This window comes from Coprinopsis cinerea (genome assembly GCF_000182895.1).
Source record: "Coprinopsis cinerea okayama7#130 chromosome 5 map unlocalized cont3.5, whole genome shotgun sequence".
Classification (NCBI taxonomy): domain Eukaryota; kingdom Fungi; phylum Basidiomycota; class Agaricomycetes; order Agaricales; family Psathyrellaceae; genus Coprinopsis; species Coprinopsis cinerea.
The window spans coordinates 1,540,109-1,559,967 of NW_003307540.1; the positions used below are offsets into that span (position 1 = coordinate 1,540,109).

At 50.8% G+C, this 19,859-nt stretch overlaps 12 protein-coding genes across 12 annotated transcripts; 9 read left to right on the forward strand and 3 right to left on the reverse strand.

The window, feature by feature from the left end:
- Window positions 1-461: 461 nt before the first annotated feature.
- On the forward strand, window positions 462-2,126 carry CC1G_00293 (hypothetical protein; the record flags this gene model as incomplete). The annotated part of the gene is made up of 9 exons (XM_001837105.2): window positions 462-493; window positions 556-572; window positions 633-684; window positions 744-848; window positions 906-1,247; window positions 1,305-1,718; window positions 1,776-1,815; window positions 1,876-1,910; window positions 1,964-2,126. The coding sequence occupies 9 exons, from the start codon at window positions 462-464 to the stop codon at window positions 2,124-2,126; spliced, it is 1,200 nt and encodes a 399-aa protein (XP_001837157.2).
- A 1,187-nt stretch (window positions 2,127-3,313) lies between these two features.
- On the forward strand, window positions 3,314-4,423 carry CC1G_00294 (hypothetical protein). The gene is made up of 5 exons (XM_001837106.2): window positions 3,314-3,423; window positions 3,487-3,642; window positions 3,706-3,854; window positions 3,929-3,989; window positions 4,053-4,423. Exons 2-5 carry the CDS (start codon window positions 3,528-3,530, stop codon window positions 4,133-4,135), a joined length of 408 nt encoding a protein of 135 aa, XP_001837158.2. The 5' UTR covers window positions 3,314-3,423; window positions 3,487-3,527; the 3' UTR covers window positions 4,136-4,423.
- Window positions 4,424-4,488: 65 nt separating this feature from the next.
- On the forward strand, window positions 4,489-5,464 carry CC1G_00295 (hypothetical protein). Its single transcript, XM_001837107.2, has 4 exons — window positions 4,489-4,767; window positions 4,817-5,125; window positions 5,182-5,251; window positions 5,308-5,464. Exons 1-4 carry the CDS (start codon window positions 4,508-4,510, stop codon window positions 5,374-5,376), a joined length of 708 nt encoding a protein of 235 aa, XP_001837159.2. The 5' UTR covers window positions 4,489-4,507; the 3' UTR covers window positions 5,377-5,464.
- A 37-nt stretch (window positions 5,465-5,501) lies between these two features.
- CC1G_14626 (hypothetical protein) lies at window positions 5,502-5,900 on the reverse strand (the record flags this gene model as incomplete). Its single annotated transcript, XM_002911149.1, has 3 exons — window positions 5,502-5,569; window positions 5,598-5,759; window positions 5,819-5,900. 3 exons carry the CDS (start codon window positions 5,898-5,900, stop codon window positions 5,502-5,504), a joined length of 312 nt encoding a protein of 103 aa, XP_002911195.1.
- A 195-nt stretch (window positions 5,901-6,095) lies between these two features.
- Window positions 6,096-7,031, forward strand: CC1G_00296 (50S ribosomal protein L22; the record flags this gene model as incomplete). The annotated part of the gene is made up of 5 exons (XM_001837108.1): window positions 6,096-6,107; window positions 6,147-6,214; window positions 6,267-6,471; window positions 6,528-6,735; window positions 6,790-7,031. 5 exons carry the CDS (start codon window positions 6,096-6,098, stop codon window positions 7,029-7,031), a joined length of 735 nt encoding a protein of 244 aa, XP_001837160.1.
- A 202-nt stretch (window positions 7,032-7,233) lies between these two features.
- CC1G_00297 (oligosaccharyltransferase alpha subunit) lies at window positions 7,234-8,956 on the forward strand (the record flags this gene model as incomplete). Its single annotated transcript, XM_001837109.1, has 6 exons — window positions 7,234-7,514; window positions 7,563-7,766; window positions 7,817-8,110; window positions 8,161-8,568; window positions 8,627-8,765; window positions 8,819-8,956. 6 exons carry the CDS (start codon window positions 7,234-7,236, stop codon window positions 8,954-8,956), a joined length of 1,464 nt encoding a protein of 487 aa, XP_001837161.1.
- Window positions 8,957-9,052: 96 nt separating this feature from the next.
- Window positions 9,053-9,555, reverse strand: CC1G_00298 (hypothetical protein; the record flags this gene model as incomplete). Its single annotated transcript, XM_001837110.2, has 2 exons — window positions 9,053-9,453; window positions 9,513-9,555. The coding sequence occupies 2 exons, from the start codon at window positions 9,553-9,555 to the stop codon at window positions 9,053-9,055; spliced, it is 444 nt and encodes a 147-aa protein (XP_001837162.2).
- Window positions 9,556-10,120: 565 nt separating this feature from the next.
- On the forward strand, window positions 10,121-12,114 carry CC1G_00299 (hypothetical protein; the record flags this gene model as incomplete). The annotated part of the gene is made up of 2 exons (XM_001837111.1): window positions 10,121-10,639; window positions 10,696-12,114. The coding sequence occupies 2 exons, from the start codon at window positions 10,121-10,123 to the stop codon at window positions 12,112-12,114; spliced, it is 1,938 nt and encodes a 645-aa protein (XP_001837163.1).
- A 357-nt stretch (window positions 12,115-12,471) lies between these two features.
- CC1G_00300 (hypothetical protein) lies at window positions 12,472-14,703 on the reverse strand (the record flags this gene model as incomplete). The annotated part of the gene is made up of 11 exons (XM_001837112.1): window positions 12,472-13,072; window positions 13,130-13,243; window positions 13,294-13,416; window positions 13,472-13,667; window positions 13,719-13,987; window positions 14,039-14,094; window positions 14,148-14,168; window positions 14,218-14,303; window positions 14,361-14,379; window positions 14,432-14,462; window positions 14,516-14,703. 11 exons carry the CDS (start codon window positions 14,701-14,703, stop codon window positions 12,472-12,474), a joined length of 1,704 nt encoding a protein of 567 aa, XP_001837164.1.
- Window positions 14,704-15,148: 445 nt separating this feature from the next.
- On the forward strand, window positions 15,149-17,272 carry CC1G_00301 (alcohol dehydrogenase; the record flags this gene model as incomplete). Its single annotated transcript, XM_001837113.1, has 13 exons — window positions 15,149-15,322; window positions 15,377-15,457; window positions 15,505-15,555; window positions 15,609-15,742; window positions 15,808-15,852; window positions 15,904-16,120; window positions 16,176-16,270; window positions 16,324-16,491; window positions 16,543-16,615; window positions 16,670-16,752; window positions 16,806-16,828; window positions 16,884-17,070; window positions 17,125-17,272. 13 exons carry the CDS (start codon window positions 15,149-15,151, stop codon window positions 17,270-17,272), a joined length of 1,479 nt encoding a protein of 492 aa, XP_001837165.1.
- Window positions 17,273-17,531: 259 nt separating this feature from the next.
- On the forward strand, window positions 17,532-18,816 carry CC1G_00302 (N-(5'-phospho-D-ribosylformimino)-5; the record flags this gene model as incomplete). Its single annotated transcript, XM_001837114.2, has 10 exons — window positions 17,532-17,659; window positions 17,722-17,840; window positions 17,897-17,967; window positions 18,019-18,122; window positions 18,189-18,265; window positions 18,321-18,351; window positions 18,404-18,471; window positions 18,524-18,574; window positions 18,628-18,691; window positions 18,744-18,816. The coding sequence occupies 10 exons, from the start codon at window positions 17,532-17,534 to the stop codon at window positions 18,814-18,816; spliced, it is 786 nt and encodes a 261-aa protein (XP_001837166.2).
- A 301-nt stretch (window positions 18,817-19,117) lies between these two features.
- On the forward strand, window positions 19,118-19,679 carry CC1G_00303 (60S ribosomal protein L35; the record flags this gene model as incomplete). Its single annotated transcript, XM_001837115.1, has 4 exons — window positions 19,118-19,155; window positions 19,222-19,326; window positions 19,378-19,528; window positions 19,599-19,679. 4 exons carry the CDS (start codon window positions 19,118-19,120, stop codon window positions 19,677-19,679), a joined length of 375 nt encoding a protein of 124 aa, XP_001837167.1.
- Between the last annotated feature and the right edge of the window lie 180 nt (window positions 19,680-19,859).

Below are 19,859 nucleotides of genomic sequence, written 5' to 3' on the forward strand. Positions count from 1 at the left end.
CTAGTTTTTCTGGCTGTGTAACTGTATTATTTTGAATGTGACGTTAGGTGTATCGTTAATTGCAGGATATGATACACCCCCTTGCTCTGAGCGTCTGTGGATGTAAGCTCGGGGACCAGTAGGACGACTGTGTAGTCAAGGATTGTGTGCGCGGCCAGTGGAAACATTAGATCAAGAGATGTATAACTCTTTTTGCTTGGACAATCCCGAAGAACAAAGGCCAAACATCGCATTCTGTTCGAATCAGGGTTAGGAGGGTGTTGGGAGTTTTTATCTGTTTTTAGCAGCGGCTGCTTTGATGAGACCCGGTCTGTGTGCGGTTCCTTGCGATCTGAGATCTGTTTTTCTCCTTCAGTCAACACAGTGGACACTCACCTGGCAATCCCGGATTAAGATCCTACCCTCAATAAAAGCTCCCTCTCTCACCCCGATTAACTCTGCCAAAACGCCCATCTGACGCCATGCCCACCTCCTCTCCCGTCCACTCTCCCAGGTACGCTCTCCTCTTTGTACCTTTGATCCTTTCACTCTAATATCATCCTCCTTCATTATCAGTCAATCCAATGGTCAAAGTATGTCATATCCACCCTTTACTTGCTCCAGGCTACTGACAATTATTTTAAAAAACCCAGGGAGTCTTTCCCGTGAGAGTGACGACATTTCAACTCGCCCGAGTCTTTCCAGGTAACTGTCCCTGAGAACCTCCTTTGACGGGAACAATGTTGACCTTCCTCTAACGACAGAGCGTCCTCACCATCCGACCACGACGGTTTAATGTCAGACGTTGAATCTTCCAAGCCTCTCTTACCCTCGTTGAGGGACTTCTGCAGCGGCCGTCTACCTTCCAAGTAGGGTCCATTCTTCGCATTATGACGAAAACAAACATCTGACAAACACGGCTGTAGCGGCGGGTCAGCCCTCGATGCCCGAATTCGCGATCTTGGCTTGGAACAACCACTTCCAGGGCCTCCTCCCGCACCCCGTGCCGTCTCCTCTGGACATTATTCTCCTTCTCCACCCATAAGTCACCGCTCCTCGAGCACTAGGACCAGAGACGACGAACCTGAGTGGCGCATGATGGTAGACGCTTCTGCCCCATCTCCAGACTCTGCACCGTCCAGTGCCCACTGCTCGCCATACCAGAATGAACGCGAGCTTCCACGCTTCATCGAAAGACCCCCACAGCCCCACCCTGGCCACGAGCACTCGCCCCGTCGTCGGTCTTCATCCATCGAATCCGACTCTGAGTAGGTCCACACCCGACAATAACGTCTACATGTAGACAGCTAACACAAATTCCACAGTGACAGCTATGCTTCAGTGCATCGAGACCCATATCCACGGACGTGTTTACTGCTGAATCGTCGTCATAATGCACCACCTGTCTACTACAGGTCTCATTCCTTTGGCACTGACGAATCCCGGTATGACCGTCAAAGCCTTGGACTGCGTCCTGCTTTCCCACAACCCAGTACATCAACAGTGTCCTATCGCGACACCAGCCAACCAGATCCTTACCGACCCAACAACAACGGCAATAATAACAACCCTCCCAGCCCCAACTGGGAAGACCATGTCGAGAAAGCTGGGCGAGTTAACGGTACAGGACCTGTGATGTTTACATGTCGGTGGAAGAAAGACAACGATCAATTCTGCAATTACACTGGCAAGAAGCAGCTCGCCAAACGGCACGTCGAGTCCGTGCATCTGGCCAAGAAGTGAGTCGTGTCCTGCTCTCCTTGGCTATCTTTTCCCGTTGCTGAGCAATCGCCCAGACCTCACGTATGCCCAACATGTCAAAAACCGTTTCCACAGGTGAGTCCTCGTCCTGTCCGGTAAATCAACACCCGAACTGAGTGGCCTTCTCCCTTTCAGAAAACTTCCCTGGATATTCACATCCGTTCAGTGCAGTGAGTACCTTGTGGCCTTTCTCAAGCTCCATCCCATTGACGAAGATCCGCAGCACCTTTGAGAAATCCATCAAATGTGACCACTGCGACGCTTGTTTCAGTGACCCCGCCCGACGCCACAAGCATATCGGCGTTGCTCACCCTGACAAGGTTGTGAAGAAGGCTCGGCGTAAGATCGCATTTGACGAGATTCAGCATTTGCTTGTCAAAACATAGATGACTGAAATGCCCTTTCGTCCACGTCACCTTTTTCACAATGTTCAGTTACGCTATCAATTATTACTTATTTATCAATCCTCAAACGTCGGGCACTTCGGGGTTATCGAAGTCGTTTTTGTGTAATACCATGTCTCTGTATACTACCGTCGTACTTTGGGACAGACCCTCTGTGGTCCAATATTCTCCCGCCCCTTCATCCCTTTTCAAAATAACTCGTCTTGGCTTTGGTTTCCACGGTCTTCTAGACGGTTGTGGCTGACGTAGGAAAGACTTCTGCACAGCGCTGATGGACAAAGAACCCCAGGATCCCCGTCCAACCGTTTAGCGCCATATGGCGACTCTGCCGGTTTGCCAACCTTTTCCCGAGTTATCCTGCATCTCGAGGCAAAACTCTCAAGCTGAAAGTGTTCACCGAAGCGAATGCTCCAATTCTTTCTCTTCGCCCTGTAATATGCAAGGTTCTTTGACTGTCCTTTGTACTCTTGGAAAAGAAGCCTCGGCAGCACTCGTGTGCGGCGCTGGGAAAGCTCCCAAGCGATGAATTTGATCAGATGGTTGTCGTTTTCCACTTTGGCGGAGGCTGATCAGGAGCGACCAAGTACCTTCCATGTGTTCCCAAAGCCTGTCACTTAACCATACAACCACCGTGACATAAATCAGAACCTTTGTCATGGAGCACACTCAAGTCCGATGAAAACCACTGGTACTATCAAGCGCTTCGAACGGCGAGGTCGGTCGTCGGAGGGGGACAACTGAGCCGTCTCCGCTGCTCGAGGTGAGGGTGATATCAGGCGATGCAGACTCTGAAGTTGCGCTGGCCGAGCACGTCGGAGCGCACAGTGTCGGGTGTGGGTGTTGTTCAGCCGAGTAAAATACCCGTGCGCGTTTTGGGTGCGAGGGGCATCCCAAGCCTGGCTCGGACTGAAAATCTCGTGCGTTGCGAGAAAAAAAGATCCCAATCTTACTCCGTGGTGTTCTCGGCCATGGTCAGATTCCACAGGGGTTTCACAAACCCAAAACGACAATGTTCAATCTCGGCTTCATGGACTTTGCGTGGCCACATGGTCACCGAGGCAAGCGCCCAAGAAATGATGGGGGCAAGTCCGGAGTCTGAAATCACACCCAAGCAATCATGCCGGGTGCGGCACGGAATCCTGAGCAGCACGACTGCTTCCACCTCAAATGTCGTCGAGAAATCCTCAGTTGGGCTCTATAGCCCTTCAAAGCCCTTCAAGCGAGACGCAGACCGTCCGAATTACACCAGCAACTTGCAATGACTTATCTCTATTCAAATGTATGCGTTCCATTCCATCATTGCCGCTACAGGTGGCTTGACGAAACATCTTCCCTCCCTCAGCTATACTAAAGGAATATAGAAAGCTCGATGATGGCATAACTATGCGACTCAATCGGGCTCAAGCGTTTATTAGAGATCAAGAACGTGAACGGACATCGCCAGGGCCTGACAGTATTCAAAATCAGGCCTGTATTGCCGTCTGGAGGGAACTCATGGGTGAGGACATCATGTTCTTCCTCTTTCGAGCGTCTCCGAGTCTAACCCCATCTTTTCCAATAGGCAATTGGAAGAGGAGGACTCAGTTGATCAACTACTGCGTCTCCGTTGTCGATGAATCAATAGCAGAAAACAAGGACCTGGCAGAACGAAGTGACAACCCAGCGGAGCAACGTCGAGCACAGGCGACAAGCTATGCGGAAGAAGTCAAGGTTTGATTGTTACATCCCATGTGTTCATGAACTAGTCGCGCTAATGAGCTTTTTTCATCTTTGCAATGCTATAGCGCAACCAGATACGAAATGAACGGACAGTGGAAAAGATCATCAGACAACGAGCGATAGATGGTATGTCCTTACCTGGACAATTCTCCCCGATTTGAATTGTCTGTCTAACGGCGTGTCGTATAGCCTTCCATTCACGTTGTCAATATTTTACCCCTCCGCAGTCAGACCAAGAGGCGAATTCTATATGGGAGGATGCAAAGCATTAAAGATGAATGGGGTTCCATGCCCAGCGTCGTTTCGGTCTGGACGGCGTTTCCCTACGGTGTGAGACGGTGACCAACTCCGACGGCGACGTAGTAGGCGCCTGTGGCTCCGTGCGGAACGTCTCATTCTGTTCTTGGCCTTCCGTTCGTTCTCTCAAAGAAGTACACCGTGGGTTTAAAACTTTCTCAGTGGGCATTTCTCACCGTGGACAGAGCTACCACTTTTTAATTAGGTTTCAGTAGAAATATTCTGGCCTTACAAATTAGTATGATACAATGACGCCATCTCCCATTGGAATGGTTGTAATTAGTGTCAGACAGCAGACTAATGTCCGGTATCCGACGCAACAATCTCTGCTCCCAACCGTTGACAACATGCGCATTTCCCTAGTATCGTCACTGCTTTCAGTATTCTCGAGCTCCGTGGTACTCGCCCTGAAAACCCCGCCGCTATTCAGCGTTCAGGAATCCCATTTGGGAGGACCCGATTCTGTCATACTAGGCGATGTGATGGTGCCAGTGCATCTGGGTGTCATGAGTCGCTGTCCAGACGCTCTCCTCTGCGAGAGCGTTTTCGACGAGGTCCTTGGGGTTGTGGGAGACAAGGTCGAGCTATCCTTAGTCTTTGTTGCTCGGTAAGCGTTCTTCGGCGATGAATAACATTATATGGTAACGTCTCCGTAGAATCGACCCTTCCCAGCCTGACGGCGTGAAATGTCTCCACGGCGCCGTGGAATGCGCGGCCAACACTCAGCAACTCTGCGCAGCGAAATATAACCCCTTTTCCAAATGGTGGGCATTCGTCCAATGTGGAAACTATCACGGGAAGGACAAAATTGGCTTGCCTGAAACCGTTTCAACTTGTGCAAAGGCAGCAGAGATAGATTGGGAAGGTAGCGGAGCTGCTCAATGTGCCGGAAAGGATGGCAGAGGGGAAGAAGGGCTGCAACTATTGAAGGACAGCATTCATTTGGGCAACGAGTTCAACATTCAGTGAGTCTAGGGTCACATGCAACCGCCGACGTGTTTGGGAGCCAATCTTGTTCCAGGAAAAGCTGCACGGTGTTGATTAGTGGGCGAAAGATCTGCGTCCATGATGGAACGTGGAAGGAATGCGAGGTGCGAAGTCGTGTGAGCCATGCCCACGATGCAGCTTTGACCGATAAGTACCACAGAACGGCCATAGTGTTCAGAATTTCGTTGACCAAATCGAGGAAGAATATCGGCGGCTGAACAGCCTCTGACATTCGACGAGCAGGGTTGTAAAGGCGACGAGCGAGGTGCAGGAGTCAGGGGACATGCTGGGTGTATATGGCGACAAGACGGTTGGAAGCAGGAACGCTTGATATATCCTCATCCCCATACTATTTCATACAGTATGACCAGTGTATTGATAGCGATGAGGGGTACTGTAGCGTATTGTTAAGCTCTTCCAGGCTGTACTATCAAGAGAAAGAACACGTACTGCGCATAAGCGTCCGCACCGCACTAATGAGGTCAATCATCCTTGCTTTCATGCTCAATTCGCCTGGTGCTCCTGCTTGTCCTCCATATCCATTCTGGTCATATCCCTGTTGGAATCCAGTATTTGGGTCCCGTATTTGTCGCGACGAAGAACTCCAGCCAACTAGTGCAGACGCTCATTAGACTGGGATACATAGCAAGCAATGCATACGTGTTACGCACTTCTGGCAAGGAAACGATCCTCGTTAAGAATAGCGATGGCGTTAATGAGCAACAGAGAGACCTGGAATATTGTCCCAAACATTGTAGGTTTGAACGCCCAGAGCCTGAAGGGTGTGTGATTGTAGAGGCAACTGAGTAGTTAAGACGAGTCTGGGAGTGCCGGGAACACGTGACACCGTGACGGGAGTCGCGGATACTTTGTAAATTCTTCCGTTCACCACCACACTTCGACGTGACGCAGAAGTACCGGCGCCTCTCTCTTTGGACCGCGTCGAGGATGCAGAGCTATGTACGCCCAGGTGAGAAATTACTCTTATAACTTGGATAGGCTACTGACTACAGCGCAGCTTTGGGCAGGAAATCGCTTTTGAACAACGTTGCCTCCTCGTCCCGGTTGTACGTGGTTTGCGTGGCGGATGAACGAATGCTCTTATTCACGTCCCCTTAGTGCCTCAGCATGGAGTCCTGTTAACTGGGTCAGAGAGAAGCTGGCCCCTGGCGTGAACGAGAAGGCGTCCGAGAAGGAGGTCGCTGCAGCCAAACAGGCTGCTCGTGCTCAAGGGACCACCAGTGTTTTCGAAACGCTGCCGCAAGCTATCACGAAGAAAGCAGAAGTGGTGGTGAAAGAGAAACAGAAGGAGCGGGCCGCCTTTGTATGTATCTTGCCCCGCTGGCCGAAGCTACTGAACGATTGACGCATCTTTTGCAGCACAAATACTCGACCGCCAACTTCAAGATCTCCCATAGGAAACTAAACATGCTTGCCAACCAAATTTCTTCCAAGCCTATCGACTATGCCATCTTGCAAATGCAATTCAGCGAAAAGAGAGCTGGTAGGCGGATAATGAACATGCTTTGCACGGCCAAGGACCATGCCATTCGTTACAAGAAGTTGGACCCCTCGCGCTTGGTTGTCTGTGAGTCCAGTGACATGCACAAGTTCTGACATTTCGATTTAACATCCTGTTCAGCTCAGGCATGGGTGACCAAGGGCCCACGACCACCGAAACAAGTGGAACCCAGAGGTCGGGGTCACTATGGTATTCGTATCAAGAACAACGCCAAGATGACTGTTGTCCTGTCGTACGGCAAGTCAATCGAAGAAAAGAAGGCCGAAGAGTTCAAGAAAAAGCTCAAGAAGGCCGTTTCTCCTCATATGCATCTCAGAGAGGACATCCCCTTGCGCAACCCCTCTCGAGGGTGGACCTGGTAGTTTCGATAGTTTGTATCTCGTTAATAATTCGATATAATTCGCCCGTATGGCTTTGCTCTCAACTTGGCCCGGTTCCAAATTTGTGAGAGAGACTTCTATAAATAGAACCCGCCAATGACACGTCGCGCGGGAACGAGGGCATCAGATTCAGAGGTTATGAGTTTGGCCGTTGAATTGATTTGTTGCTTCACCTCTATCCACGATGCCATTCCAATGGGCGTCCGTTCCTTTACTTCTCCTTCTCTGGTCGACATCCGCAGTGCTGGCTGGGCCTGCATTTGAAAACACGGCTATTGTGCGCACTGTTGAACTCGGCGGATCGGTGGTACACGTCACGACAACATACGCGGTTCGAGCTTTGGAGAACAATGTGAAGACCTACACTGTTGCCTTGGGTGCTGGTGATAGAGCAAAGACCAGCTGGTTAGAGGCCAAGATTAAGGGTCAGGATAAACCCCTGGACATCAAGGAGCGCGTCGAGAAGTCAGTATTCATCCGGTCGAATTCAACAGATAACTGACTATAAACCAGGGGCTACTCTTTAATTGATGTCACGCTTCCCAAAGCTCTCTCGACTAACAAGACTCTGAACCTTGTTTTCGAGACCGTTCAAACCCATGCAACGTACCCATGGCCGGCAACCGCAGCCCAGGGCGAGGAACAGAAACTGAAATACGCGACTGAACTGTTTGTCCTCAGTCCCTACTCGTCTGTTGTTCAACGTTCGAAGATCAGGTAATGGCCTATACTATTGCACTTATTCTGCCCGTCTAACCTTTCGACAGGGCAATGGTTCCTCGAATTGTGTCCTTCACTGAACCTGTCGGTATCGAGCCTTTCACCTCGGATTCTGTGGCAACCAAGTCAGGCGCTACTATCGTCTACGGTCCATACAACAACATTCCCGCTTCGACAAATGTGAACTTCATTCAAGAATACCAACAAACGGTCGTTGTTCACTACCACCATGAGCAACCTGTCATTGAGATTTTGGACCTCAAGCGGGCCGTTGAAGTTAGCCATTGGGGCGCCAACATCAACACCCAAGATGAGATAACGTTGCACAACGCTGGACCCAAGTGAGTGCACCTGTATCTGTGACCGATGGAATAGTTCTGACCGTTTGTAGGTTGAAGGGACATTTCTCTCGCTTCGAACACCAAAAGCAATCATACCAGAAGAAACCGGCTCCTCATATGCTTCCTGCTTTGCAGCTCAGCCTTCCGGCAGGTATTCGGGACGCCTACTACTACGATCAGATCGGCAATGTATCGACGTCTAAGCTCCGAGTCGCTCCTCTGGCGCCTAAGGGCTCACAACGGGTTCAACACAGCGTCTTGGAACTGAGACCACGTTATCCTCTTCTCGGTGGATGGAATTATAGCTTCACTCTTGGTTGGGACGCACCGCTCGAGAGCTCCGTCAGTTATGACAAAAAGACCGGAGTGTACACCCTGGAGGTTCCAATTTTGACCCCGGTTCCAGGGTCCGTCGTCAACCATGAGGAGCTCAAGATTATCCTGCCCGAAGGCGCAACGTAAGTCGTGTTCATGGATTGATCTCTAGAACCGTATCTGAATCCTGGAATTCTGTAGTGATGTTCAATTCGCCACGCCATTCCCTCCCGAATCCGTATCTACCGGCACCCATGTCACCTATCTTGACACCGTAGGTCGACCTTCCATTACGTTGGAGTATAGAGACCTCACCGTCAAGCATGCACGAGAGATATATGTGGGTCCATTGTTATTCCAGGATGCCCGCACGGCGCTGACCTTTCCTTTCAGGTTACCTACAAAGTACCCTTCTTCTCCCACATTCGCAAGGCGATCTCCGTGGCCGGTGTCTTCTTCACATTGTTCAGCGCTGCCATCCTGCTTCCCAGGATCAGCCTCTCCATTTCTCGCAAGCAAAAAGTCCAATAGTTGTTGATGTAGATACAGATACAGTACGCGGGAATTGCATTATTATTTATCGTCGGTCGTCCGGGATGAAGCTGTGTAGAGTGAAGGGTTCGCATCCTATTGGTTCTTCTCGTCTATAAGGACGATGGCAAAATCAGAAACCAACTGAAGAGATGCAAACAGGTGGGCGACATACTGTTGATAGAACATGAATACCCCGGAGAAGCCGGAGGATGGCTCGCACTTGAAGAACAATCCCTGAGTTTCCTCCTTCCCAGGGAATTCGTAATAGAGCATGCTTCCCGCAAACCTCCACGAGCCTCGAATGCCCTCAATCTTCCTTCCAATGACGAGCTGGAACGGCGGATGTCGATATTTGAGCGCCGATTCGGTCACATTGTGTACATTGACCGGCAAGATCGTGGTTTCGTTGACATATTGCCATAAGGTCTCCTTCGTCAAGTAGTAGAGCACTGGCATCCTGTCATTCGGGAGTATCGTAAGGTTTCCAATGGTCCCTGATGAAGAGTTGAGTTGAGACTGTTGATAGACTACAATGGTCGGAGGGACAGTGCACCGACCTGGTTCCCTGGTGAGATGTCTGGTTTGGGCAGGTGCATAATGGCTTTCACGATTGACGGTGGCTATGGCCTCGATCGGGGTGACGCCCACAACGATTTGACCTGACAAGCCTCTTCCAAAGAAAGAGTTCAAAGCTGGAAGACCATGTACGAGTCTTAAGGTCGAAAAGAGAACGAGAGCATACAATCCTAGTGAGGCTAGAAGGATCATCTCGACGATCGCGACTGGACTGACGTCGACAACAATAACGAGAAGAGGCGTGGGGGTCGGGGGTTAAGCGTGGATTGTCCGCGTGGTAATAAGAACTCTCATGAGCCTTCGCAACGGGTGGGGTAGAACGTGGTGGAAGACGAGAGTATTCCGAGTTTGAGGCGAAGCTTTGCTTAGAGAGCCCGAGGTCTGAGAATGAGCACCGAGGCGTTGCCAAGGGTCGGATAAAATAGAGGGCCCCTCTGAAAGTAAAGACATTATTGTCCTAGTATTTCGATGGTGGAAACAAGCTAAGGTTAACTGCGCCGTGCGGGGTGCGGGTCAACTTTTTTTGATCGACAATTGATGCCGAGGAACTTCCAAATTCTTGACCGTCACCACCACCTTCCACCAATGCTCTCGCGACTAGACACGGCTGCGCGCCAGAATTTGCGTCAACACCTGCATCTGAACGCAGTACCCAATTGGTCACCGTCCAATGGACACCGACTATCCTCGCTCGCATCGCTGAGCGCGAGACCATCGTTGGCGACGCCCTCGACCAGCTCATCCCCTTGTACACCAAGGAACTCTAGGCCTGCTTCGACAAAGGCTGCTCAGGCGCGGGATGAAGTCATTGAAGCTCATCTTCCGCGCTATATCAGACGGCAGGGCCTTCAAAAAGCAGCAGAAAAGGGCAAAGCCAAGACTGGCGCTGGCACCCCCACAGAGTCCAAAGAAATCAAATTGCTCGATCCCTACATCCTAGCTAAAAGGCTGAGGGCCCTATGCCAAGCTGGAAAGGTCGATGACGCCGTAGCCATGCTAAAGAACTCTCCTCGAGACGCGATGAACACACCTGTCTGGAACACCATGATATGGGAAGCGCTCAAAAACCGGCGCTTTCAACTGGCGTACAAACTTTACGTCGATGTGAGTCCCACACTCCCCTCGTGTTGACAGCCGCATGTCTCACTCACACTTCTTAGATGAAGCGACGTGGGTTCAGCCCAACCACCAGAACATTTCAGACCATGTTCACGGGTCTGTCCAAGATCGAAGAATGGTCGTCCCACACGCAACAGCTTTCAAACGCCCGACTTCTTTACGATGCTTTCCAACGTCACATCACATCTCTCAAAAAGCATGAGCCTACAAGCAAAGACATTATGTCCACGCCGCTCGCTGCATACATCAAAATCCTTGGCGATAACGGCGAGTACGACGAAATCCTTGACGTGTTCAAGTCGCTTGACAAAGATGGTCCGTTCTCCCCGGACGCGACTGTCTATGCCGCCACCTTCCACGCAATCGCAAACATGCGCCGTGTCCTCGTAGCCAAGGGCATCACACCGCCTGAGCAGTGGGAGGCGACTGTCGCCGCTGACGCCAGACAATTGTGGACACAGCTCGGAAAGGCATCCAAGCAGGACCCCTCCAAATTACCTGATGCTTTCGTGGCCACCACGGCGATCTCGGCGCTGTCGAGAGGCTCCACCGAAGATCACGAACTCGCATTCCAGATTGCGCAGGAATACTTTGGCCTATCAAGAGATCCAAGTAACGCAGGTGTCGGGTTACACCCTCTCACTCGTGCGACATTTGGAACCATCCTAAACCTTTGCGATGACGCCGGGTGTCATTCGACAAGCCTACAACTCCTCCAACAGGTCAAGGAGCGCCCAGAAGCTCATGGTGGCCTATCAATCATAGATCGTCCCCACATGGAGGAAATACTGAAAGCACGGTCCAAGACCCCCGACAGCGATTTGGGTAACGCGTCCTTGGGATACCTGGAGTGGATGCTGCGACGGGAACACTCTGGCCATGGTGCTCACATTCGCCCTGCCATGTCCACCTACAACTTGGTCCTCACAGCCTGTTGGAAGGCTTCCGATTGGACCTCTGCCCTCAGCGCTTTCGAGCTAATGACCGGCTATTCACCTATTGACTTTATCGAAACACCTTCCCCCGACTCGGCTCCACCCAAACCACGCAAACGTACCACCCAAACTCTCGTCCCTTCGGCAGAGGCTATGTCTGCCATGATGCGTACGGCACTCTCAACACGACAACTGCGCTACATCCAGCAATGCCTCCGTATCCTCCAACACATCGGCATCGACCACATCACGACACGATCCTCCCAACACAAAAAAGAAGCCAAGAATAACTCGTTCTATGGATCTAAGCTGGCCAGCGCCGTTACTGAATCAGTCCAAATTCTAACGACATACAAGGACGAGTGTGTGCCGGCCGAGCTTGCCAAATGGCGTGCGTTTGCATCGCAGTGTAGGGAGGAATTTGATAAAACGGGCGCCGGCGGTGGTAATGAAGGGGGCGGCTATACACCAACCACTCTCGATCGGGAACCTTCAAAGGGAAATAAGCGAAGGCTCCGACTTTAAATTTGAACTCTTCCACCCACACTACAGTACACAGAACTTAATGGTTCTCGACTATACACATTCTAGAATTTACAGTAGATAATTCACTAGTCGACCTGCATTTTTGAAAGCAACCTAGTTCCATTTTTACCGCGAATAGTTGAATAAACCCCCAAGCCTCCGCTTTCAAAGCATGTAGCAGATTCGAAACGAAAGCAAGGAATGGATATATTCAAATGTCCGGCGACTAACAACTAACGACAATAACGATTAAACAACAGCCAGAGCCCAGGGGGTCTAAGTCCATAAGTAAGATACACTAGATTCGTGAGCATGATGGGTAGGTAGAAAGTGGTGTAAGTGTGTTCGTCACAGGCATCAAGCAACGGACTTGGGCCGTTCGCCCGGTTGTAATTTGCCATTACCGCCTCCATATCCATGGAAGGCGGGTGACGGCGGTACGAAGGTGTCTTCTGTGAGCGCCATTGAGACGGGCTCGTACGCGTGGACCGACGGCGGCTGCACCTCTATACCGGCGATGTAACTGTTGGGTCTCGTGCTGTTTGGCCGGGTGCTTCCCCCACCTCGGGCTCGTGGCGTCCTTGCGAAGGCTCTCCTCCTTCGTTTCTTGATGAACATGACGAGCCAGATGATAGATCCCACGACAATAACGAGTGCATTGAAGGCTACCACTGCAAGCATGGCAGGCATGAACTTTCCAATCATTTCGAGAGATTCAGAAATGTCGGTCGAAATGGCGAAGGAAGGTGCGACAGAGACACCGTCCAATCCGACAAACTTGATGCCACTCCTGGGTTCGCCTCCGCGTTGGTTGTGGAAAGTTATCGATGCGGCGTCCGGTTCGACGAGTGCGAGTAGCTTGACATAAGGATCGCCCATTTTTCCTTCAGCGTCAAAGTCGCCAAAGTCATAGATGGAATAGACCGATCGCAAGAAGTTGTCGCCAATCAACCAATCACTACATGAAAGTGTCAGTGAATTAAGTAGAATGGCGTCCACAAAGTTGACTACGTACAAGTCCCATCCATCTCCAAGGATCTGAGGGAGGAAGGTACCGATACAAACGTCCTTGTTAGTAGGGTTTCTAGGCATGACCACGTCGAGAGGATGTACGGGGAAGACTTGTCCACTTTGGCAAGAGTTCAGCTTTGCGCGTGCCGTGACAGGGAGGCAACGTACCCAATTTGCAGGGCCATATTGACCTCTTGATCGCATGGAACGATCCATGCACCAACGGCGGCATCAAATGAAGCGCCTGGAACGTTTCCATAGATAGCTTCACAAATCTCCGGCGGGGCGTACCTGCAAGCAATGTGTCAACGCTATTATAAAACATGGGGATTCTTTCCCGACATACGTGTATGATGCTCCGCTGTCAAGTAAGACCACAGCCTTGTTGCTGGGGGCACCTACGATCTTGGTTGTCCCAGGCGTAATGGTGTCATTGACGATGAGGGCGTCGAGAAGAACGTTCCAGCGATAGGGATTACGAGGCGGCCAAGTGGGTATTGGGGCATTTCCGAGGATCGCAGTATATTCTGGCTCGAATTCACCTGCAGGGACGTAAATAATGAGTGACAGATGAGATAAACGAATGTACGAACCAATGGCAAAGCTTCCTTCCACTTCGTCCTCGTCCTCTCCATCTATATCCCGGTGGAGTGCGAAGGCAATGAAGTTGGGTTCTTCAGGGTTGGCATCGAATAAGTTGTAGAGTAGGCTGCGGCCTGAGGTCGCCCCGGTCTTATTGAGTTCGTGGTCGATGGATGACAAGCGGTTGAAGCCAAGGCCGACTACACCATCAGCACCAAGGCCAAGCGCTGGATTGTAAGCACTGTCGGCGTCCAGAAAGGCTTGTCTCGGTGCTGTGATACTTGAAGGTGGTTAGAGACAGCCTCCTTGAGAACGAGGAAAAACACAATACCCGACAAAGGTTACAGGAGCATAGGCGATGTGTCCTGCAGCCCATCCAATAGCATACTACAGTGCAAGCGTGAGTGACAAGGTCGCCGGCTTTGGCAGATAAGGCTCACGCTCATGTTGTGAAGTAGCCGCTGTATCGTGTGTCAGAACCATAGGCACGAGAAAGAGGGACAAACATACTGTTGCTTCCGTCCCGGGTATAGGAGAACCATTTGGACCTTTAATGAACAAGTCCGAAGAGCCAGTGTCGAGTTGAACGGAGTAGTCTTCCGGCAGAGGCCTTCAGCACAGGAAACGAGGCCATGAGAAGGAAGAAGACCCACCAACACCTCCTACGGTTATCTAGAGAGCTTGTGAGTGATATTAGAGGGCAGCCTGAGAACAGGGAACGTACGTCTGCAAGGTAAAGCAAGTCATGGACCGACCTGGAGTGGTAAAGGGTGAGGTCGTGCGCGATGAATATGAAGGGAGGGCGTACTCGATATCGAATGAATTTTCTCCGTCTCCAGGATCTGCTGTGACCTGACCATTGGTGGACTGAGGGGCGCGACGTTGAAGGGGATGAGTAGAGAGTTGTTTGTGCTGTTTCCGTATTGTCGTTCTGAATGCCGAAGACGTTGTCGCCGCCGCCACGACGGCGAGGACGAAGTGACGAGCGAATTTCATAACCGAAAGGCCAGTGAAAGAGCGGAATGCAAGGCAGAAGACGGACTTTAGTTAGTAAATAGATAGTAGTAGAGGGAATGGCACGGCTGCTGAGCCCCGTCGTGGACGGTGAGAGCAAGCAATCCTTCGACAAATCCGAATCGCCTAAACCCAAAATGTTTGTTGTTTGCGTCAAGACATCAAGTCCACTTCATCCACTTTCCCTCATTTCTGCTTGGCAATCACAAATTATTATTTAGGCTTTATCCTCGTCCTCCTTCTGGAAATGTACCCCCTTGCTCATCGTCTCTAACAGCGATCTCCTCTGTTCGCTGTTGCCAGCTGTCACCAAAAGGAGTAATTGGCTCCCGCGTTTGCCCCAGGTCGGGAATTGATGCGGGCCGGAGCTTAGTGTGGGGAAAGGTATAAGTAAGTTCCAGGACCATTCGCTGGACTCGCTCTACCAATGGCCTCTGCTTCGAGAAGATCTATCTTGCGTCTCATAAACGCCTCTCAACACACCTGCTGTCCCTGCCACGGTCATTCCCATGTCCACCCACATACCCAACTTCAGGCCATATCCCAGTTGCGCAACTTCGCGACACCCGTACCCTCTATCGAGAGGGAGTATGCTTTCGAGGTCCGTTCATCCTTGCGTCCTACATTCTGTCCTTGTGCTTATTGACTCTCACAGGTGGCGGCCTCCAATTTACGGTTCGGTGACGGGGTAACCAAAGAAGTCGGCATGGACCTCAAGAACATGAAGGCTCGAAAGGTGCGTCACAGACCAATATAGTCTAACCGAGTCTAAACCTTTGCTAGGTTGGAGTAATGACAGACCCAAATGTTGCTAAGCTGAAGCCAATGCAAGCTGTAATGCCCAATACTTGCCCTGTACTTCATATGTCGACCTGACCCCTATCTAGGCTATCGCGGCACTAGAAGCCGAAACCGATCTTCCCTTTGAGGTTTATGACAGGGTCGTCGCGGAACCAACTGAAGAAAGCTGGAGAGACGCTATTGCTTGGGCGAGGCACCACGACTTTAGTCACTTCCTGGCGTACGTGCCTTCTTCCCCCATAACTCGCATCATCTTCTCTGACATCTCTCGTTCCTCGACTCCAGTGTTGGCGGTGGAAGTGTCATTGACACCGCAAAAGCAGCTAATTTGTACGCTCGTTGACCTTTGACATGCTTTCCAAATTAACTAGAACTGCCCAGGTTCACCGTTTACAAGGATGCTGATCTCATGGAGTTCATCAATGCTCCAATTGGCAAAGGCGCTCCTATCAAACAAGCTCTTCGTCCACTCATTGCCGTTCCCACAACCGCTGGTACTGGTTCAGAAACCACAGGAACGGCAATCCTGGATATCACGTCCAGGTCTTTCAAGACGGGTATCGCCAATCGCGCTCTGAAACCTGTGCTCGGCATTGTGGTACGTTGTTGAGTCGAATAGTCTGCGCTTCGACTGAAGCTAAACCTCCCTGCAGGACGTGCACAATACCGAAAGTTGTCCCACCGCAGTACAAATTAGCGCTGGCTTGGATGTCTTGTTCCATAGCTTGGAGAGCTATACAGCTATTCCGTGGGTGAATGTCAAACATGAAGATATCTCAATGTTTTGACAAGTGTTTCTAGATACACAGAGCGATTCCCTCGACCGGCTAACCCCATTCTTCGCCCAGCTTATCAGGGAAGTAACCCGGTCGCCGATATCTTCTCCCTATGGGCACTCCGAACTACCGTGGAGCACCTTCCTCGTGTGGCAAAGGAGCATGACGACCCAGAAGCGCGCCGACAGATGCTGTAAGTTGTTCCAGTTACCGCACTTCTTCATACGCTGACTTTCTCTCGCAGTCTCGCGTCTTCGTTTGCAGGGATCGGTTTCGGCAACGCAGGTGTTCATCTTTGCCACGGTATGAGTTATCCTGTAAGTGTATGCGGATGTTTGTTCGGGTCTCATCTTCTCATACCCCTCAATTAGATTTCAGGATTGAACAAGAAAGGTCCCAAGTACAAGCATCCTGGCTATGTCACCGACAAGCCCATTATCCCTCATGGTGTCAGGTATGCCTGTTGAAAAAGAGAACGGGAACGTCGAAAGCTGATCATTGTTCCAGTGTTGCTTTGACGGGACCAGCAGGTTTGAGGCCTTTATCCGACTTCCACCGTACTCACGCTAATCGCCTGAATAATAGTCTTCCAGTTCACCGCACCGTCGTCACCGGATCGCCATCGAGAAGCTTTAGCCATCTTCAATGGCGTAAGCCTTTCGGACCCCAGTATCACCAAGATCCCAGACAGGGAGATTGGAGCTCACCTCTACGAAGCAATTGCTCGCTTTTTGGATGGCCTGGGTGTTCCCAGAGGGTTGAAGGCCGTCGGGTATGTGAACAGCATGTCCCCTTGAGCAAGGATCTAATGTGTGTTCGCTTCCAGATACAAAACAAGCGATGTAGACATGCTAGTGGATGGCACTATACCACAGCGACGTGTCTTGGATCTCGCCCCCGGAGTAGGGGACGTAGCGGGTGCGGACGGAAGGGAACATCTCACTCGCATCTTGGAAAACTCTCTCGAGTACTAACCAGCACTTCACGGACTATCTCTCACGAGTCACGACTATCGTCTTGCCCGTGTATCATATCACAGAATCTATTCATCTGTTTGCCTCGCAGTACTTTTGGCCTGACCAACTTTGGCTCCGAGCCCGAAAACGCGATCGAGGCATGCTAAAGCCGAAGTCGCGTTCTTAATGAGATCACATGGTCGCGATTTACCTCTGCTGAGATCATAGTTGATTCAAATCCCCTTCTCGACCGCTCTCATTCTGTCAGGTAACGACCATGATCTCCTCACGTCGCAGCGTGTTCCGACCGTGCATCGATCTACACAACGGTCAAGTGAAACAAATCGTCGGAGGGACATTATCAGATTCGTCGCCTGACGCACTGCGAACGAACTTTGTTGCCGAGTGCGTTGTTGTGCCTTGAGTCTCGAGAAGAAGCATATTGACAAGAAATCGCTGGGTGATAGGCAGAGTGCTGGGCAATTTGCTGAACTGTACAAACTACACGATCTAACAGGAGGACATGTTATCAAACTTGGACCGGGAAACGATGCTGCAGCGAAGGAAGCGCTGGCGACATGGCCTAGTATGCCCTCATCCCTAATCCCAGGGTTCAATCATTTTTACCCCTTTCGGACCTAGAGGGACTGCAAATCGGTGGAGGGATTAACGAGACGAATGCTCAGGAGTGGTTGGACGCCGGTGCCAGCAAGGTGAGTTGCATTTATCTCTGGCAACTATCTGGGGTTGACACTTGGAGTCAGGTTATCGTAACGTCGTATCTATTCCCTAATGGCAACTTCTCTTTAGAGAGGTTGCAGAGGCTGTCACAATCTATCGGAAAGGAAAATCTGGTTGTCGATGTAAGGTGGAGTAGTGCGGCTTACAGTCTCGGAGAAGAGACGGTGTGCTGACCCGATGCTGACAATGGTAGTTGTCGCCGACGGGGTGAAAAATGGTTGGTGGCTATGAATAAATGGCAAGATATAACAGATATGGAGGTATGCAAGGGTACGTTCCAAAACCGACAGTCACAGCTTCAAGAGTGCTTACATTCCCTCCGCAGAGACGCTCGATCTCTTGTCAGAGTATTGCAGGTGCGCACATGCATTTCAAGTCAACACCGACACCCTCCCGACTTTTCTCCAGCGAATTCTTAATCCATGCAGCCGACGTCGAAGGACTTTGCCAGGGAATAGACGAGGCCCTCGTGGAAAGTATGTCAGGGCCTTTTTTCCATCCTACATTGCGACTAATCTATGATCCAAGAATTGGGCGAATGGGTCACGATCCCAACAACGTATGCTGGGGGTGCAAAGGGTAAGATAGATCGTCCTTCTGAGAGCTTCAAACACAGTGACCAATTATCACAGATCTTAACGATCTTGACCTTGTCAACCGTTTGTCTGGGGGGAAAGTCGATTTGACTTATGGAAGGTAAGGGCATCTCTCCATAAGGCTTCTCCGACGCTTGCCAATGGTCTTGCAGCTCGTTAGACATTTTTGGCGGAAAGGTATCGTTCGAGAAGCTGGTGAAGAAGAGTACGGGAACAAGAGCATGATTTTAGGTCGTCGTAGTAGAGTAGTAGAAATTTTGAATGGTCATTATATAGATGCAGCCTCGAGTTTTCTGACAGGGCGTAAGGAAAGAGACGGTGAATTCGGCAAATGCCGATCGTGGGAACAGCGTTATAGTTCCAGAAAATAAGGTTCACCACACAGAAATTCAGCGTCGCCATCGCCGTGATCACAGTTAACGACCCCCTCAAGGTGAGTATTGCTGCCAGTTTGCTTTCTTGACGCCGGGAGGAGGGAGTTGAATAAGAGATTGGTGTTAACGAGCGATTTCGTAGATCATCCACAATGCCCGGCAAGGTCAAGGCGTACGAACTCCAATCCAAGTGCGAAATCAACCTATAATCAATTGTCCGACCGACTACTAATGTGCTGGTGCTGTGTTCCTACAGGTCCAAGCCCGACTTGGCCAAGCAGCTCGCTGACTTGAAGAACGAGCTCCTTACTCTGCGGGTGCAGAAGATTGCTGGTGGATCTGCCTCAAAACTCACCAGAATGTGCGTATTCGCGAGATAACCCGACTGGCTGTCGTTGACCGATTCGTGCAGCAACACTGTCCGCAAGTCTATTGCCCGGGTATTGACTGTCACCAACCAAAAGGCCCGCCAAAACCTTCGCGAATACTACAAGAACAAGAAGTACCTCCCCCTCGACCTCCGACCCAAAAAGACCCGCGCTATTCGCAGAAGGCTGACGAAGGTACGAAGGTTTACTCGGGTTCCAGCACGACTTTTTATTCCTGACCATGCGAAATGTTTCCGTTCTACAGCACGAGGCATCGCTCAAGACCTTGAAGCAGCAGAAGAAGGAGCTCAACTTCCCAACAAGGAAGTACGCTGTGAGAGCATAAGGGGGAGTCTATGTCTCGAGTTCGATATGCCATGCGTTGTATGCCTCTTGCCACATTATGTCTGATCACCATTGTATTCCGAGACCGATGAATTCACCGCAACACCGAGCCACTGCACCAGGCGCCAAAAGCCAAATCTGAGTCTTGCTTATGTAATCCGGCATCTCCGGCTCGCGGGGT

What these genes read in the sequence shown, in the direction of transcription:
- CC1G_00294 (XM_001837106.2), top strand. Translation starts at nt 3,528, where the DNA reads ATGCGACTCAATCGGGCTCAAGCGTTTATTAGAGATCAAGAACGTGAA. An exon ending in CGTCTGGAGGGAACTCATGG is followed by an intron (nt 3,643 to 3,705) that starts GTGAGGACATCA and finishes CTTTTCCAATAG; the next exon opens with GCAATTGGAAGAGGAGGACT. An exon ending in CAGACAACGAGCGATAGATG is followed by an intron (nt 3,990 to 4,052) that starts GTATGTCCTTAC and finishes CGTGTCGTATAG; the next exon opens with CCTTCCATTCACGTTGTCAA.
- CC1G_00295 (XM_001837107.2), top strand. Translation starts at nt 4,508, where the DNA reads ATGCGCATTTCCCTAGTATCGTCACTGCTTTCAGTATTCTCGAGCTCC. An exon ending in GGCAACGAGTTCAACATTCA is followed by an intron (nt 5,126 to 5,181) that starts GTGAGTCTAGGG and finishes ATCTTGTTCCAG; the next exon opens with GAAAAGCTGCACGGTGTTGA. An exon ending in GAACGTGGAAGGAATGCGAG is followed by an intron (nt 5,252 to 5,307) that starts GTGCGAAGTCGT and finishes TAAGTACCACAG; the next exon opens with AACGGCCATAGTGTTCAGAA.